General features: G+C 40.6%; 1 protein-coding gene across 1 annotated transcript in view; it reads right to left on the reverse strand.

Annotated features, from left to right (window-relative positions):
• Positions 1-1,777: 1,777 nt before the first annotated feature.
• The window catches only part of LOC124124447 (peroxidase-like protein 3), a 16,531-nt gene continuing 1,849 nt past the window's right edge, over positions 1,778-16,459 (reverse strand). Inside the window, exons 3-13 of the mRNA XM_046487619.2 lie at positions 15,128-15,258; positions 14,100-14,273; positions 13,708-13,759; positions 10,657-10,775; positions 9,568-9,672; positions 8,529-8,630; positions 7,559-7,719; positions 4,474-4,979; positions 3,536-3,708; positions 2,955-3,078; positions 1,778-1,876 (exon numbers count right to left, since the gene is read on the reverse strand). Of these exons, the coding sequence (XP_046343575.2) occupies positions 1,816-1,876; positions 2,955-3,078; positions 3,536-3,708; positions 4,474-4,979; positions 7,559-7,719; positions 8,529-8,630; positions 9,568-9,672; positions 10,657-10,775; positions 13,708-13,759; positions 14,100-14,160 (1,464 nt within the window). The 5' untranslated portion in view covers positions 14,161-14,273; positions 15,128-15,258 and the 3' untranslated portion in view covers positions 1,778-1,815. The remainder of the gene's footprint in view (positions 1,877-2,954; positions 3,079-3,535; positions 3,709-4,473; positions 4,980-7,558; positions 7,720-8,528; positions 8,631-9,567; positions 9,673-10,656; positions 10,776-13,707; positions 13,760-14,099; positions 14,274-15,127; positions 15,259-16,459) is intronic.

Genomic DNA, 16,459 nt, shown 5'->3' on the forward strand with positions numbered 1-16,459 from the left:
GTTTACGAGCTAGAGCTTGTTTTTTTGGGCTGATATTTTGGTTTATTAAGTTTTGGATTAGAGGGTTTGATTTGGATGCGGCCCAGAAATTTAAGCTTAGCTGTTCCCTGCGTAGACTTAGTTGCATTTCTCCTGTTAAGGCCCGAAGTGAAGTGTAGGAGGTGCCATGTTGGGTGCTTGTAATTAGTTTGAGAGCCTGATATTGTATTGAGTCAAGTTTTTTAGATAGAGAGTTGTTTAGGGTGTTGTATATGGCGCAGCCGTAGTCTAGTTTTGATCTAATTAGTGATATGTAGAGGGAGAGGAGGGTATCTTTGGAGGCTCAAAGATATATCTGTCTGTCTGTTTGTAAATATAGCTTGATAGTGATTCATAAACACATGATCATGACATAGTCGGAATTGTACAAACGGGAGCATCTCAGTTCACGTCCAGACTGAGTCCCCAAGGGGCACGTGAACTTACCTCAGCCCGATTAAGTGTAATTATTATTAAGGTGACCATCGTTCACGCTAAACCATAAAATAAATAGAAAATGATGTGTTCAACGTTGTGTGTGTTCAGTGTCATGCGTATGACACACAAGCTTGTACAATGTCAGCTACACCATTGGGTGTAATGGTCTATTCCCTTTATGGCTTTAATTTGTTTCACAAGGTTACAAAATATGTTGGGGTCCTCTTAGCTATTGCATAAGGTCACGTTTACCTTCGGATGTTTGTTTGCTTTATGAAAAAATAGATTTGTGGTGCAACAATTTTATCCAAAAAGTTCGAGGTGGAAATGTTGTTGTATTTTGTATGTGGTATTTTATATAATAATTTTATCAATAAGGATTTACATTTTTTAATCAGAATTTCGAAATTTTTATAGTTATACTATGGATTCCTAGCTATACATATCCCTGGAAATGTCTCAGCTGACCTAGCTGCCAAACAAGTAGTAACTTGTAACACTTCAAGCCTCGTCTGAACTTAATCCAAATCAAAATAACAACTTTTGAAAATTTCGAAATTCGTATTAAAAAATGTAAATCCTTTGGGATAAAGACCACATACCAAATACCACAACTTTTCCACGAAACAATTAGACCCAATAATTATAAGGATCCATAGTGGCGCCTAAACTCGAACTCTAAACAGAGTCACTCTTATTTACTTAAACCAAAGTTTCAGAAAGTTAACGACATCTCTCTTGTCTTCTGGATAGTTTCTGTTACTCTGAATCTCTATACATATATCTAAATATATAACAGATGAGGATGTTGCATTGGTTTCATTTATTTGTATTTCCTTTGAGTAAATCAGAGGAATGGAATTGGCTATTTAATGGTTATTGAACAATATCAAATCATTCAGATAACAAATGTTTGAGTGGAGCCTACCCGTCACGACACATATCTGCAATGATATGTCTGGCGTTCGACATTAAGGGATTAAAACAAGGACTGGTCGGCTCGGAGTCAGTATACTGTGTCTGAGTTTGGTATTCACGTTAAACTGCGGCATGGTGGGAATCGAACCCGGGTTTTCGCCGTGATGAGAGAACGGTTTAACCACTAGGCTACCCTGCCGCCCCGATCTCGTGATAATGTGTCATAGGTCGCATCCCAAGGTGAAACAAAATCATTCACACTCATTCATTTTCTAGCCAGGCCCTGACTAGGCTCAAATGGAAATTATGCATATGATAAAATCAAGTGCACAGTTTCGCGTTGAGCCTAATATTGAGTTACAACCATCACAAAGTGGCTGGTACAAAACAACAAATCCGTTAAGGCAGCAGGTTACACTTAGGTTTATTTCCTTGTATTTATCATTTCCAGAACCTCGTTATGTTAACTTGCTTTATGTTGGCACAAAGTTGAATGTCGTTCCTGCAAATAAAATAAGTATATTTTATGAATAATACTTACATTGGTTCTTTTCACAGTCAATAATATCGATACACTACCTCTGTAGACCCGTTAAGATCCGGTGTAAATAAGTCTTCAGCAACCCATATACCTTCCGTAAAAGGCGACTATGTTTGTCGTAAGGGGCGACTAACGGGATCGGGTGTATAGGCTCGCTGACTTGGTTGATGCATGTCACCGTATCCCAATAGCGTGGATCGATGCTCATGATCTCAATCACTGGATTGTCTGTTCCAGACTCGATTATTTACAGACAACCGTCATATAGCTCGAATATTGCTGCGTGCGGCGTTAAATAACAAACAAACAACCTAACACTTCCTCTGCAACGATGTGTAAGTCTTTATGCCTAGTTTATATAACAGACTAATTCATAGCTTGTCCTTTACATTAATATATGAGCTTCGTGTAATAAATTGATACATTAGTCAGTGTCATTTTATTAAATACAATTAAGAGAAATACGCTTCATATCGCTTGACACACATGTATATCTGATACTGTCACCCGTCCACTGAAAGAACGTGAATTAAATGCGCTTCATGCTGGTTTTGAGCAGTGTACAACCCATTTTCATAAGTATCGCTGTCATAAAAACTAATGATTTGAATATCATCTGGTACCAGTATCTAGCGAACAAATTTTTAACATTGACAAGTATATCGTAAAGCATAACCAAAGAGTTTTGAGAAATTACGGATTTGCTGACCTGAATGAATAAATGGTGCAAGTCCCGAGCCTTTATTCATTCACGAGGTACAGATAATCCAAAAATCCTAGTTACGATAGGATGTTCTATATAATACTGTTTGACATCTTAGGAGAAAATGAAGAAATGTGTATAAACGTGTCAACCCTTCAGATAAATTTCACTAAAGAAGCCAGCGTATTGTTAAAATGACGTAATATAATCAATTTGTGACTTTATGAACAATAAGTACGTCATATCGTGTTTGTCTCAACAATGAAGCAGTGTGTCCTCATATAGTTTAAACTGGCAATTCAGTATTGAGAATATGGACGATGAACATTGGCTTACGCTCCCGTAGTGCCAGTTGATGTATCTACACGAACGAAGGCACTGGGTTGGATTGACTCAAAGCTGTCGGCATTGTCACAGATGATTCTAGACAGCGAGGCCTTCTTCAATTGATCGATTTGAGCTGTAATGGAATGACCTCTTTATAAACGTTGCATTTGCAGAAATGGATTGAGAGTGAGTGGAATGGTTTTTTATCGCGCCCTCAGCAACATTCCAGCAGTGTCACTACGGGGGACGTCAGGCATGGGCTTGGACAGTGTGCCCACCTAGGGACTCGAACCCGGGGCTTCAGCCTGACAAGCGATTCTTTCACCACAAGCTAGCCACCAGCAACACCTAAATACATGCATGTGTTTCATAGCTATGTTACATTTCAGCTTCTTATCTTCAAAGCTGTACTTGGTCCAAATTCACATATTAATATATGCTCCACTCGACCAATAAATATATAATACATATTGCACAGATTATATAAAGAAGCATTTTATTATATAAGTAGTATAATTAGTCGGTCTGATGAATTTACATACACAAATATTAACTTACAGGTGTTGAAAATACAAATAGAAACTGCTTACAGTCTGTGAATCCAGTGACTGTGTTTGTTGATTCGAACCAGAATCTGTCGCCATCCCTGAGCTTCTTGAACTGTTCACCAATTAGACATGTGTATGTTTTTCCTACAGCTGCTGGTAAATTGGGAATCTCGGCGATACCCCCACTGTACAGGTCAATATCATCCACGCTTTCACTGTGAAGAGAAACACGGACTATATGTATACGGAAACGGACAGACTATCATCCTCAAGTCTGGATTTGGCATTTAGAAGTGATGCAGATGGGGGGAATTTATGGATGTCAACTTCTTTATTTTGAGGAACGCAAGGTTTCGGGGGTAAATGCTTACTTCTGCATCAGTTGAATGAATGGTAGGATGCAGAGAGCATATATGCATGTATGTACATGTAACAGACAAGAAAAATAATAGGATATTAACAAAGGTGGAAACTCAACAAGGGAAGCCAATAGTTTATTAGCGATGTTTGGTGATGAGCAATTGGCGAAAGGAAGCCAGGAGTTTTATTAGCACTGATTGGTAATAAGCAATGAACATGTTGAAGTCATCTGGGTTAATTTGCCTTGGTAGGGGGCTAATGAGACAGATACATGGTGGCACTGATAATAAAATCAATAAGTCTCAAGCGCTGGCAGATATGTTCTCTGGTTACGATTCGTGACTGGCTTGAAGTTGACATTCATAAATTATCTCTCTTAAACTATCAACCTGTCCAACAATGAAATTATACATCATATTCCCCTGAAAAATCGCTTCGAATAACTTAAGCGAAATATATTTCTTTTGATAGTATGAAACACTCATTGACTTAAACTTGGGCGCACGATCAGCGTTAAGTGATCACTGTTTGTTTATAATGATACAAATAGTCTATAATACAGTGCTCCTTAACTAGAGAACTCACCAAATACGCCCAACTTATCATATTACTACACCTACTATGTATCAGCCAGATCCTGAGCCTGAATCAATCCAAAGTCCGTCCCATCTGCGTAGGATGTGATCTTGGATAAACCACAGTGTTCTCTCCATTCGTTGTAAGATGGAAGACCATGTTCTCTTCCTCTCTGTATGTTCAACGCCACGACGTCAAACCCATCCTTGGCTGCCGAATCCGTCTCGAACATTCGGTCTCTCATTCCATCAACGTACCATGCATCGGCACGTTCTGCAGGAGCGTCCACGAAACTACCGACGACGTCATTGAGATTGTTGATGAGGTACTTGGTCCTCTTGAAGAGGTCTCCGGTGTCTACGACATCAGAACCTATGGTAAAGTTTTCTGGAACCATCGAGTGCCCAAATCTGAAACCGGCTGTCGAGAAGACGTTGCTAAGAGTCGGGTCAAGGGTATCGTCATAGTTGTAGTTGTCGAAACCGAGGTCGTAAGTTGACATGCCATCCTGGCCAAGGATATCAGGTAACCATTCCCCGAATGTGATAACCTATCAGACAAAGGTAAATGCAAGAAATAAACAACGGCCACGAGTTGTTTAATTCTTATATGAGATATCAACATCATGTACAGCCTCTTTTAGGATGTAAATAAACTTACAAGCTTTAAAAAAATATTTACCCGTATTTAAATAATGATGACTCCCTGGGCACAATTCGACCTCGGCAATGTCGGACAAGTCCATTTTATGAACAGGGGCGTAAAGTTTGGTATTTCCCGGATTTTTCACAACATGTTATGACGATTATCTATACCTTTTCTTCCAATACAGAGTGTCATATCTCTTTTGGGTGGATCGTTCGGCCATCGCGTTTAACTGCGTTGCCGAGCTAAATCTCACCCTCTCAAAAATAACGTCGTCCAATTTACGACGCCATCAAGTTGCGAGCATATGTTCTAATCTCCAGAAATGACGTCATATATGTGAATATAATAAATAATAAAAATTAAAATTGAAAAATCATGTTATATATTCAGTAAAACCTCACTTATTTAATTACTTTTATAAAACGACAATGAGACAAAACGTTTTTAGGTATCGGGAATACCATACATTTAATAGCAACAATTAATAGAAGTCTTCTAGTTGCGAGGTCGCAATTTGATTGGTTGTTGGTTTCAAGCTCACAAGCGAGAGAACATGTGCTGCAATGTGACAAGATAGATGGATATGATGACGTCACTTCCGAAACGAAACTTTCGTGGTCAACGGGTCCAGGGAATTCTTCATTATATTATGGACATAGTATACACTAGAATCTTAAGGACAAAGCATACACCAGAATCCCATGGACATCGTATACACCAGAAACTCAAGGACATAGTATACACCAGAACTCAAGGACATAGTATACACCAGAATCCCAGGACATCGCATACACAACAAACTCAAGGACACCATAGTATACACCAAAACTAATGGACATAGTATACACCAGAGTGAGTGAGTATGGTTTTACGCCGCTTTAGCAATATTCCAGCAATATCACGGCGGGGGACACCACAAATGGGCTTCACACATTTTACCCATGTCGGGAATCGAAACCGGGTCTTCGGCGTGACGAGCGAACGCTTTAACTACTAGACTACCCGACCGCCCCGTATACACCAAAAATTTAAGGACATGGTATACACCAGAGCTCATGGACATCGTATACACCATAACACAAGGACATGGAAAACACCAGAACTAATGGACATAGTATACACCAGAACTCATGGACATAGTATACACCAGAAACACATAGACATAGTATACACCAGAAATCATGGACATAGTATACAACAGAAATCATGGACATAATATGCACCAGAAACTCATGGACATTGTATACACCAGAACTCAAGGACATAGTATGCACCAGAAACTCATGGATATCGTATACACCAGGAACTCAAGGACATGGTATCCACCAGAACTCATGGACACAGTATACACCAGAATCCCAGGCCATCGTATACACCACCAACTCAAGGACACCATAGTATACACCATTACTAATGGACATAGTATACACCAGAAATTTAAGGACATGGTATACACCAGAACTGATGGACATCGTATACACAAGAAATTTAAGGACATGGTATACAACAGAACTGATGGACATCGTATACACCAGAACTCAAGGACATGATATACACAAGAACTAAAGGATATCGTATACACCAGAACTAATGGATATCGTATACACCAAAACTCATGGACATAGTATACACCAGAACACAAGGACATAGTTACACCAGAACACAAGGACATAGTATACACCAGAACACAAGGACATAGTATACACTAGAACACAAGGACATAGTATACACCAGAACACAAGGACACGGTAAACACAAGAACACATGGACACAGTATACACCAGAACACAAGGACATAGTATACACCAGAACTCAAGGATTTCATTAGGCTGCGACGTCGTGGTGTGAATGACGCTCAACACGGCGTCACATCCTCTGCCAAATATGTTCCTGTGTCCTATATTTGCCATTGCTTTATCCTCGGCATCGCATGGCGTTCAGAGTGTTGACTTGGAACAAGCACGGATGTCAACACCAGTGCGATCTTATTAAAATCATATCTAAGTTCTCGCTGACGCTAAACAAAGATCTGAGGACATCCCATTACGGGTCACGTCAGAACGACCTTTCGCGAACTTTGACCGGCCACTGAAATGACTAACAAGAAGTCGACATCAGCCAATCTTTAAAGCAGCTTTCTCGAGCTTTACGGCACTCGTTTCAACCTGGCGACTTCCATTTCCGACTACGCTTGAAAAATATGTTGACGCAGTTCTCGATTAAAAGTTTGAAAACTGATCAAACGAACATTCCGGAATGTCTAATATATGGTTGAGATTGCAATTGTATAGCAGTGCTTCTCACATATACTGTGCAACGCCTCCTCCGTTCAAATGTTTATCCCACGGAAGCGAGAGATAGACGAGAGTTTTGACGGAATGTCCTCAGTACTTTGTTTAGCGATAGCGAGAACAAAGATCTGATTTGAATGAGATTGACACCAGCTTCAAGTATTTACATTCTGCACTATCATTCACTGACCTGTAATTCAGCGATAACGATTTTTCTAGCCTCCTGGAAGAGTGTTTCATCATCCCAAAGAGGTTGGACCGTCTTCAGAACCCCCGCAACACGATTGTGCTCTCTCAAGAACAGGGTGTGCAGCAGCGACAGGCCCGGGAACACATTCACTCGGGAGTCACCTAGTGGTGTATGTCAGTACTATTAACAATATGGAACATGTTTAACATTAGTTTCACCTCTAATATTTTTTGAATGTGAAGTTTACACAATATAGGCTTTTCCATTGGACGAGAGGTCGGTCATATGACCGCAAAACTGACGTTTACGAGATTGTGTTGCTGAAATGACGTAAACACTGAAGGACTACTTCCTCATTCATATTGAGCCCTGGGAATTCCTTCGTATAGAAAAAACAAAAGCATTGTTTCTAATCATTTAAACTCTTTAATCTTGAACTTGGGCATACATTGGGATACGAGTTGAGGTGAAATGGGGTTTAACGTCGCGTCCAAGATTATTGCACTTATATAGCGACGTGCATGCACGTGTGTGTGCGTGTGGCTGCTTGTTCTAGTCCGTGCTGATGCCGATTTAGAGTGCTAGCCCACTGAGATACGATGCCGCAGTTTAACATGAATACCCCACTCAGAGACAGTATACTGACTCCGAGACGACCAGTTCTCGTTTTAGCCCCTTAATGGCGAGCGCCAGACAGAGTAACAACCATCTTTTAACGTCTTTTGGTATGACGCGGCCGAGGATCGAACCCCGGACCTTCCGCTCTCCGGGCGGACGCTCTACCACTAGCCCACGGAGGCGGTCCATTGGGATACGACAGAGACTTTGACTGCATGTCCGTTCAAGAACATCCTCGCTACGACCCATCCCAGTGAACAATACGAAGAAATGCACATCCAAACTATAGACTCCATATATACAAATATTCTTTTGAAATGGCTTTCGTTCCTGTATCAGAGTTTGCACGTACCTGCTTTAAAACAGAAGTTGCTTGAATCAGAAGTGTCCAGGAAACAATCGTCGTCATCTCCCTTTGGTAGGAGATTCCCATCGCTCACTTGCATCAAGCCAGCTGGAAGAGACAAAATGAATAACGCGACATCCTTTTCATAATCATAAGAAATATCTGCTAAAATCAGTGTCTACTTTACTATTGCGACTAAAAATTAAAATAAAAAATATATGTGTTTATGAATCGGTTATACCCTGTGTTCGCGAGAAGGTGGCACCCGTCTCAAACACATGCAAAGGCAAGGCAAGTCTTCGCCCGAACAAACACGAAACATAGGGAATTGCATCGAACATCATTTTGTCCCTGATGCGTAACATTTCTATGTCTTCCATAGCTCTACTTTAAAACTTTCTGAAAGCTTAATTTAACTAGGGCCTTGAATGTTGTAAAGTGGAGGAACTATTGTGGTGTTGTGTAATGCATTTGAAATCTTCGTATATAGAGCATGCTCAATTGTGCCTCTAAATTAGTAAAATGTAGACACCGGAGACTGAAGCTGCTGGAATATTACTCGACATAGAGAAAAAGCGAACGTTTCGAAAGTTGAAATCACTTCTCTTGTCATACGGTCTTGTGAATTATATCTTATTGTAAGGGTCATCAGCAAATACAGAGCAAATTAGGTGCAAGTAAAAGCTTGATGAACATTTATGAACTGTAGTTATACCTACCTGTCATATGGTAAGAATACAGACGTGGGTTAGATGCTCTTATTTAATATCTCATTGAAGGAGAGAGTGAGTGAGTTGGTTTTTACCACAAGTTCAGTCATATCACTGCGGTCGGCTTGACATTGGGTCATCCCTCAATGACGCAGGTGGGACTTGGGCGTTCGTCAGTTGCCTTGGTGACAAACCAAACCTAACACTACTGCACGTACGATGTCATGTAGTAATAACGACCAGGAAAAATGGATGATGGTTTGTATAACGCGTGATCTAGAAAAGTGTGAGAAAGATCCTCGGTAAGAGAATGACGTTGTTTGAACGGCACATACCTCCTGACGTTTTATCACGGAGTTCATCAGTCTCCTCAGTGGTGATGCCATAGATTTGAGAGCCATCGATGAAGGCAGACACTTCGTTGTATTGTTGTCTGGGATCTAAATTAAAATAATTTCGGATATGAACATGACAAACGTGACCTGTATCACGCCTGTGCAGTCTGGACCCGTGAAGATCCGGGTACATACAATAGGTCTTCAGCAACCCATTCTTCCCGTAAAAGGCGACACTCTTGTCGTAAGAGGCGACTAACGGGATCGGGTGGTCAGGCTCGCTGACTTGGTTGATGAGTGTCATCGTATCCCAATTGCGAAGATCGATGCTCATGATCTCAATCACTGGCTTGTCTGGTCCAAACTCGATTATTACAGACCGCCGTCATACAGCTGGAATATTGCTGAGTGCGCTTTAAACAACAAACAAACAAACAAACAACCCAGAAGGCATATTGACAACAAAGGCACGGTTCAGGTGACACACAGACGGATGAGGCCTATGAAAGCTGTCCTATCAATACGTATCAACATAATGCAATATGTATGAGGGCACAAACTTATCATACAAAAACAAGACAAATTAAAGGAAAAGACGAAAATAAAATAAACACATTGTCTCAACTTGTTTTAATTTACGATTTCCTCCATTTATATGTAAACAGTCAGTGACCTTTGTTCCTTTCTTCTGTTTCTATTTATTTGGGACAAAAGGCCACGTTAATCCAAACGTAAATAGTAGACGAACGTGATAAAAACGAAGTGGCGTTATTTCTTGTAATGAAATTGTATATAAACTTGGTTATCATGTAATGGGGAGCTTTATCAGCCAGATAAAGTCAGTCGATACAAATATGCGCCCCTTGTGGTCATTAAAACATAAATATGAGAATATATAAGGTCAGCTAGGTACTTCTTCAGTGTTTGCAAACAAACAAACTGCGTCGCTCTTGTCTGACACCGATCGAGTCACTTGACCATCCGGGTTCTGTACAAGGTCATGGTTTGCTGAATACAATGTTTATTTCTAATATGTGATACTCGCCATCCCAAAACACGTTGCTTGCAGAGATAAGTAGATAAACTTACTTGTTGTGCTTGTGCCTGTTCCCGAGGCCGCCTCGGATCTCACGGAGTTCATGCACGTCTCATCGGGAAAGTACGGATCACCATTCGGAATGTAGATAGGGTTACACGGGGAGTCTATGCTGAGAATTAGAAGACATTTACATAAAACCTTCATATGGTGTTATTGGTTAACTTTATACCCCGTCCACAAGAACCTCTGTGTGTGTGTATATGTGCCCACTTGTGTTAATATGCACACGTCATGATGCTTGTGATATGAAGGCGTTTACTCTTTTGTGTATAATTGCGCTGTAGGTATTATGTAGTCTTGTGAACGTTTATGCCAACGCCATAGGATGATCTTAATTAATTTATTTGTTGATACCACACAACTTGTCAACAGTTCTCTATTCTGGACTTGACGCTATTCAGAATACAGCATCTTCCTGAGGCAAGGGCGTTACGGACTATAAATGTCCACTTTCCACACATGAAAACTGGACTTTCATAGTCAGCTAACTCCCTTGCCTCAGGAAGATGGTATACAGCAGTACAAACTTTTATGCGAGCGTCCAGAGGTGGGCGTACAGTGTTTTCTTTAGGTTTCAAGGAGCCAAGAAGTTTTGGACAGATTAAATCAAACACATGTTGGTGTATTCAAAGATTAACTCTCTTCTCATTCGACTTTGACTTCAAAACAACCTTTTCGTGAATAGACTGATGGATAGGTGTGCCTTAGACCATTCATATACTTTATGTGCACACTTTAGTTAATTACCTATACACATGTATACATACATTTTCCCGAGGCAAGAGAGTTAACTGACTATAAAAGTCCAGTTTCCACCCTTGCCGAACAGGGCTGGGATTATGGAGTTAGATTTGGCTGGACTAACGAGTCTATGCAGGATTTGCAAAGCATGTGCATCTCCAACTCGTTGTCAACAGATATTTGCCAAATCTTTTCATGATTTTAATCAAGGTGCTTGATTTGTTGTACTTCGCAAAGTAAGAACCGTTTTATCACAAAATAGATCTTGAAGGTCGATCAGATCGTCTTGACTGGGCGGAGCCATTTTGTTTGAAGCAAATGCATGTGGTACGAGAGGTGGAATCTGATTGGTCCATATTTGAGAGGCGTAGAATGGACATAACTCGTAATAGCCACTGGTGACGCTACGATCTAGCCCAGGAATTCCAGCCTTGTTCGGCAAGGGTGGAAACTGGACCTTTAAAGTCAGTTAATGCTCTTGCCTCGGGAAGATGGTATACATAAGGCCAATGTGGGTCAATGTCGTGCTCGTGAACGGGGTATACTATGTAGGCATTTAGGTAAACTGAAAAGAATTTTGTTGCGAATGTCAGTTTTCAACCTATATGGGGTTGTGGCCTAAAGCTACCGCCGCAGAGGTGCATGCCAAATGTTTTCATTGGCTGACATGTAGACTTGAAGAAAAAGAGAAAGAGGAAGACGAAGAAGAGGAAGAGGGAGGAGAGGAGGGGGAAGAAGATGAAGAAGAGAAAGACGAAGAAGGGGAAGAAGAGGAGGAGGAAGAAGGGGAAGAAGGAGGAGAATAGGAAAAAGAAAAAGAGGAGGAGGAAGAAGACGAGGAGAAGATGAGGAGGAGGAGGAAGAAGAAGAGGAAGAAGAAGGAGAAGAGGAAAAAGAAGAGGGGAGTGGAAGAAGAGGAAGAAGAAGAAGAGGAGAAGGAAGACGAGGGAGAAGGAGAATAGGAAAGGAAGAAGAAGAGAAGAAAGAAGAGGAAAAAGAAGAAGAGGAGAAAGGGGAAGAAGAGGGAGAAGAAGGAGAATAGGAAAAGAGAAGAGGGGAGAAAGGGGAAGAAGAAGGAGAAGAATGAGAATAGGAAAAGAAGAAGAAGAGGAGAAAGGGGAAGAAGAGGGGGAAGAATGAGAATAGGAAAAGAAGAAGAAGAGGAGAAAGGGGAAGAAGAGGGAGAAGAAGGAGAATAGGAAAAGAAGAAGAAGAGAAGAAAGAAGAGGAAAAAGAAGAAGAAGAGGAGAAAGGGAAGAAGAGGGAGAAGAAGGAGAATAGGAAAAGAAGAAGAAGAGAAGAAAGAAGAGGAAAAAGAAGAAGAGGAGAAAGTGAAGAAGAGGGAGAAGAAGGAGAATAGGAAAAGAAGAAGAAGAAAAGAAAGAAGAGGGAAAAGAAGAAGAAGAGGAGAAAGGGAAGAAGAGGGAGAAGAAGGAGAATAGGAAAAGAAGAAGAAGAGGAGAAAGGGGAAGAAGAGGGAGAAGAAGGAGAATGAGAAAAGAAGAAGTAGAGGAGAAAGGGGAAGAAGAGGGAGAAGAAGGAGAATAGGAAAAGAAGAAGAAGAGAAGAAAGAAGAGGAAAAAGAAGAAGAAGAGGAGAAAGGGGAAGAAGAGGAAGAAAAAGAGTAGGAAGAAGGAGAAAAGGAAAAGAGAAGTGGAGGAAGAAGAAGATGGAAGAAGAAGAAAATTATTATATTAGAGTGTCACACAGTATGGCCTATGAGCCACCTGTACGTATACAGTTTTTGCTATTTCTATTATTTCTTCAACATCAAAAAATCATTGCAAATTTTACTGAATGTGTGAAATGTCACCTTTGATCTTGACACTGTGAACAATTAAAATAACAATTAAGAATCTGTAACTAGCTTATAATGACAAACTACTTGTTTTTTCCCTCCATCCCATTCCACGCAACGAATGCGTGTCAGAGATTAATATCCTGGGTAGACAACTGAAGGCATCTTCAATGTTTTTAATTATAAGACATTAACTGACAGAAGTTGTGGACACGTTAATCAAACGCATGAACGGGCAGACTGGGCGCCAGGCCGATCATTATCGTTGCGCAGCGCGTCAAACACCGGTAACAACTTTCAATTCCAGTGCGATTTTTTTTTCGTTTTGAGACGTTTTCGTATGTCATTTGTTGACGCTATTTTCGTTTTTCCAATATAAATTGGGTGATGCATTTGTAATTAAGCATGTCCTAAAGTATTAAAATCTGAAAATACTTTGAGTATAGTTGTCCTTTAAAAGAAATGAATATGAAAGTCAGTTCAAAATGCAAATAGGACTTACTTGCTTTCAACTGAATCGGGCCATGTGCAACAATCAATATCCCCGCCGTTATCTGTCACAGAAGAACACTGAATGAACACAGCATATACATTGTTCATATGCAGTTTAACATATGTGTTATGACGCTACTATACATGCTCATGATTGTAAACAGAATTAACAATTATCATCATCATCATCATCATCATCATCATCATCATAATAATAATAATAATTAACCGAAGGCTCTTCTTTGCTAAATTTGCTTTCACATCTTTTCTTTCCAACTTTTTTGGAGTTTCAAGTTAACAATCATCCTTGACAATACAGTGCAGCAATCGTGTGAGATGCTTAATAACTGTAATTATTAATATGAAAACACGGTGAGACGAACTGGTCATCACTCTACGGACCTGTTATCACTGGAGTTCCGGTAATGTCGTGGTCAATGAACTGCCCCCACTGCATCAGCATGATGGAGTTCTTGTTGGAGATAAAGCTTAACTCGAAATGAACTTGGTTACTGATGGTCCGGGGGTGAGGCAAAGTGGAGCCACTGGTAGCAAGCGTCCGGGGGGTTCCAATACCTGCAGTCAAAACAGATCATACCCATCAACCCCAGTTAGACACAGGAGTGTTGGGGATGCGAAGAGAGACATTTGCAATATACACATGGACTGATTCCGGGCATATACCGAGGCTGCCGTCACTGCTCGTATGTTCAGAATACTGCTAGTTGGGCAATTAACACGTATACCTTTTGTTCCAGCACGCAATATCCATAACGTCTGCCCAAAACTGGATCGTGACATTTATTCATATTTTTTTTCAAACGGTTTCTTCATTTTATCCGCACCGTGAGGATTCCGGCTTATGATTTACCCCCATCAAGTTATACTGGTCGTAATTAAGCTTATTGTTTCAAATTGCTTATTTGTTGTTTAACGCCGCACTCCAGCAGTATTCCAGGAGTCTGTAAATAATCGAGTCTAGATCAGACAATCCAGTGATTGACATCATGAAATCGATCCAAGCAATTGGGAAACGATTCTATGCATCAACCAAGTCAGCAAGCCTGACCACCTGATCCCGTTAGTCGCCTCTTACGACAAGCATCCAACGGGATCGGGTTTTGAGGCTCGCTGACTTGGTTGATGCACATAATTAAGAGGTGGCTTAATTGGTGATTTGGTCTGTTTCGGTAACATGGTTGATTGCTTGTCATCTGACCCCAACGGCATGGATCGTTGCTCATAATATCAATCACTTGATTGTCTGGACCAAAATATATTATTAACAGGCCGCCGTCCTATACCTGGACTATTGCGGCATTTAACAAGCACATGCATTCATTTTTTGCATTTTTAAATGTGTTTATTCCGTTGGAACTTTTGTCTTAATATTATTTAATGGTGCACTCCTTATGTGAATCATCACTTACCGTCAGCGTACACGGAGGGGAGTAGCCGAGAGAGTTGGGCTCCCGCCGCCCCCCACTGGGAGTTGTTCAAGTTGTTGCAACTCCCGTCAGGTGTTCGGTAGGCCTCTGTGTCGTCACAGGCCGAAGCTCGTCTGCAACAGAACCATTCAACATATGGCGGATAGTGTGATGGTTGATATGCCCCATTCGTTGAATTAAATATAATAATAACAATAATAATAGTCCATTTATATGGCTCTGTACTCCATGCATAAGCATGCTCTTAGCACTTAGACAGTTATTACCCCGGTAAAAGGATCAGTGTGCCCTCAACAACCATTTTCAGCTCCCTGGGGAGTATACAACGGCATAATTCGACACATAAGCAAATGAGGTCACCTTGCCGGAACTACTTTTACAATAAAGTGTTTGATAGGCATTACTTAGAGGTTGACGGATGACAAAGTAGACACAATTTATGGATAGCAACTGCTCTATGTCTGTAAAGGCGACGTTTCGCTATAGATCCTTAAACCGCTGTCCAGCAAGGTTGAAACAACGGTATTGCTTGACAACCGTAGAAGGATCTGTGCCGAAAGGTCTCCTTTACCTTAATTACAGAAGTTGTTATCCATAAATTGTGTCTACTTTACCTTTTCAGTGTCTACTTGCTTAACTATTGCGTTCTCGATCAGTTCACATGTATGTAGTTGTTGTCCCTTATGGTGGTGTTTCTGTACACGAAGTTAACCTTAAATCATTAGACACTATATAATTCACTCTAGAACTGTATCTATTCAGGGTTTCTAAAGTAACTTCATTGACTGAATTTATGTCATAAACAGCGATTTGTAAGAATGACACACTAATAATGAGGAGAGTGTTACAATTGTATTTCTGTCTCGTGAATATAATATATAGGATTAACAAATATGTATTCCGCTCCGGAGGCTCGCTATACTCCAAATATCGATGCTCGATGAAGACTATACCAATAGACGTACTTGTCGTTACCCTTCCTTAAAGGTTCGTCATTTAGGTGATAGAACAAGAACGCGGGAGTCGCTATACTGTGGTGTATCCAGGGTACTTTGGGGCACACACACATACACGTCACTATATACGTACACTGTTCTTCAACGCGACGTTAAACCCCATTTCACTACCATTAACAGATTATATATTTGATGATGGGTGTGTTCACTGAAAGATGGAGTACACACACAAAACATGAAGCAAGCTATACAAAGTGTGTATATATCGAGTGCGGGTGTTCTTTTCTGCTTCTTTGAACTATGACCGATCAGTTGGCCCTATTGCCTGTAACCTGCCTCAGCTGGTCATCCACGCTGT

Source organism: Haliotis rufescens, unplaced genomic scaffold (genome assembly GCF_023055435.1).
Source record: "Haliotis rufescens isolate VD_foot unplaced genomic scaffold, xgHalRufe1.0.p SCAF_12, whole genome shotgun sequence".
NCBI lineage: Eukaryota > Metazoa > Mollusca > Gastropoda > Lepetellida > Haliotidae > Haliotis > Haliotis rufescens.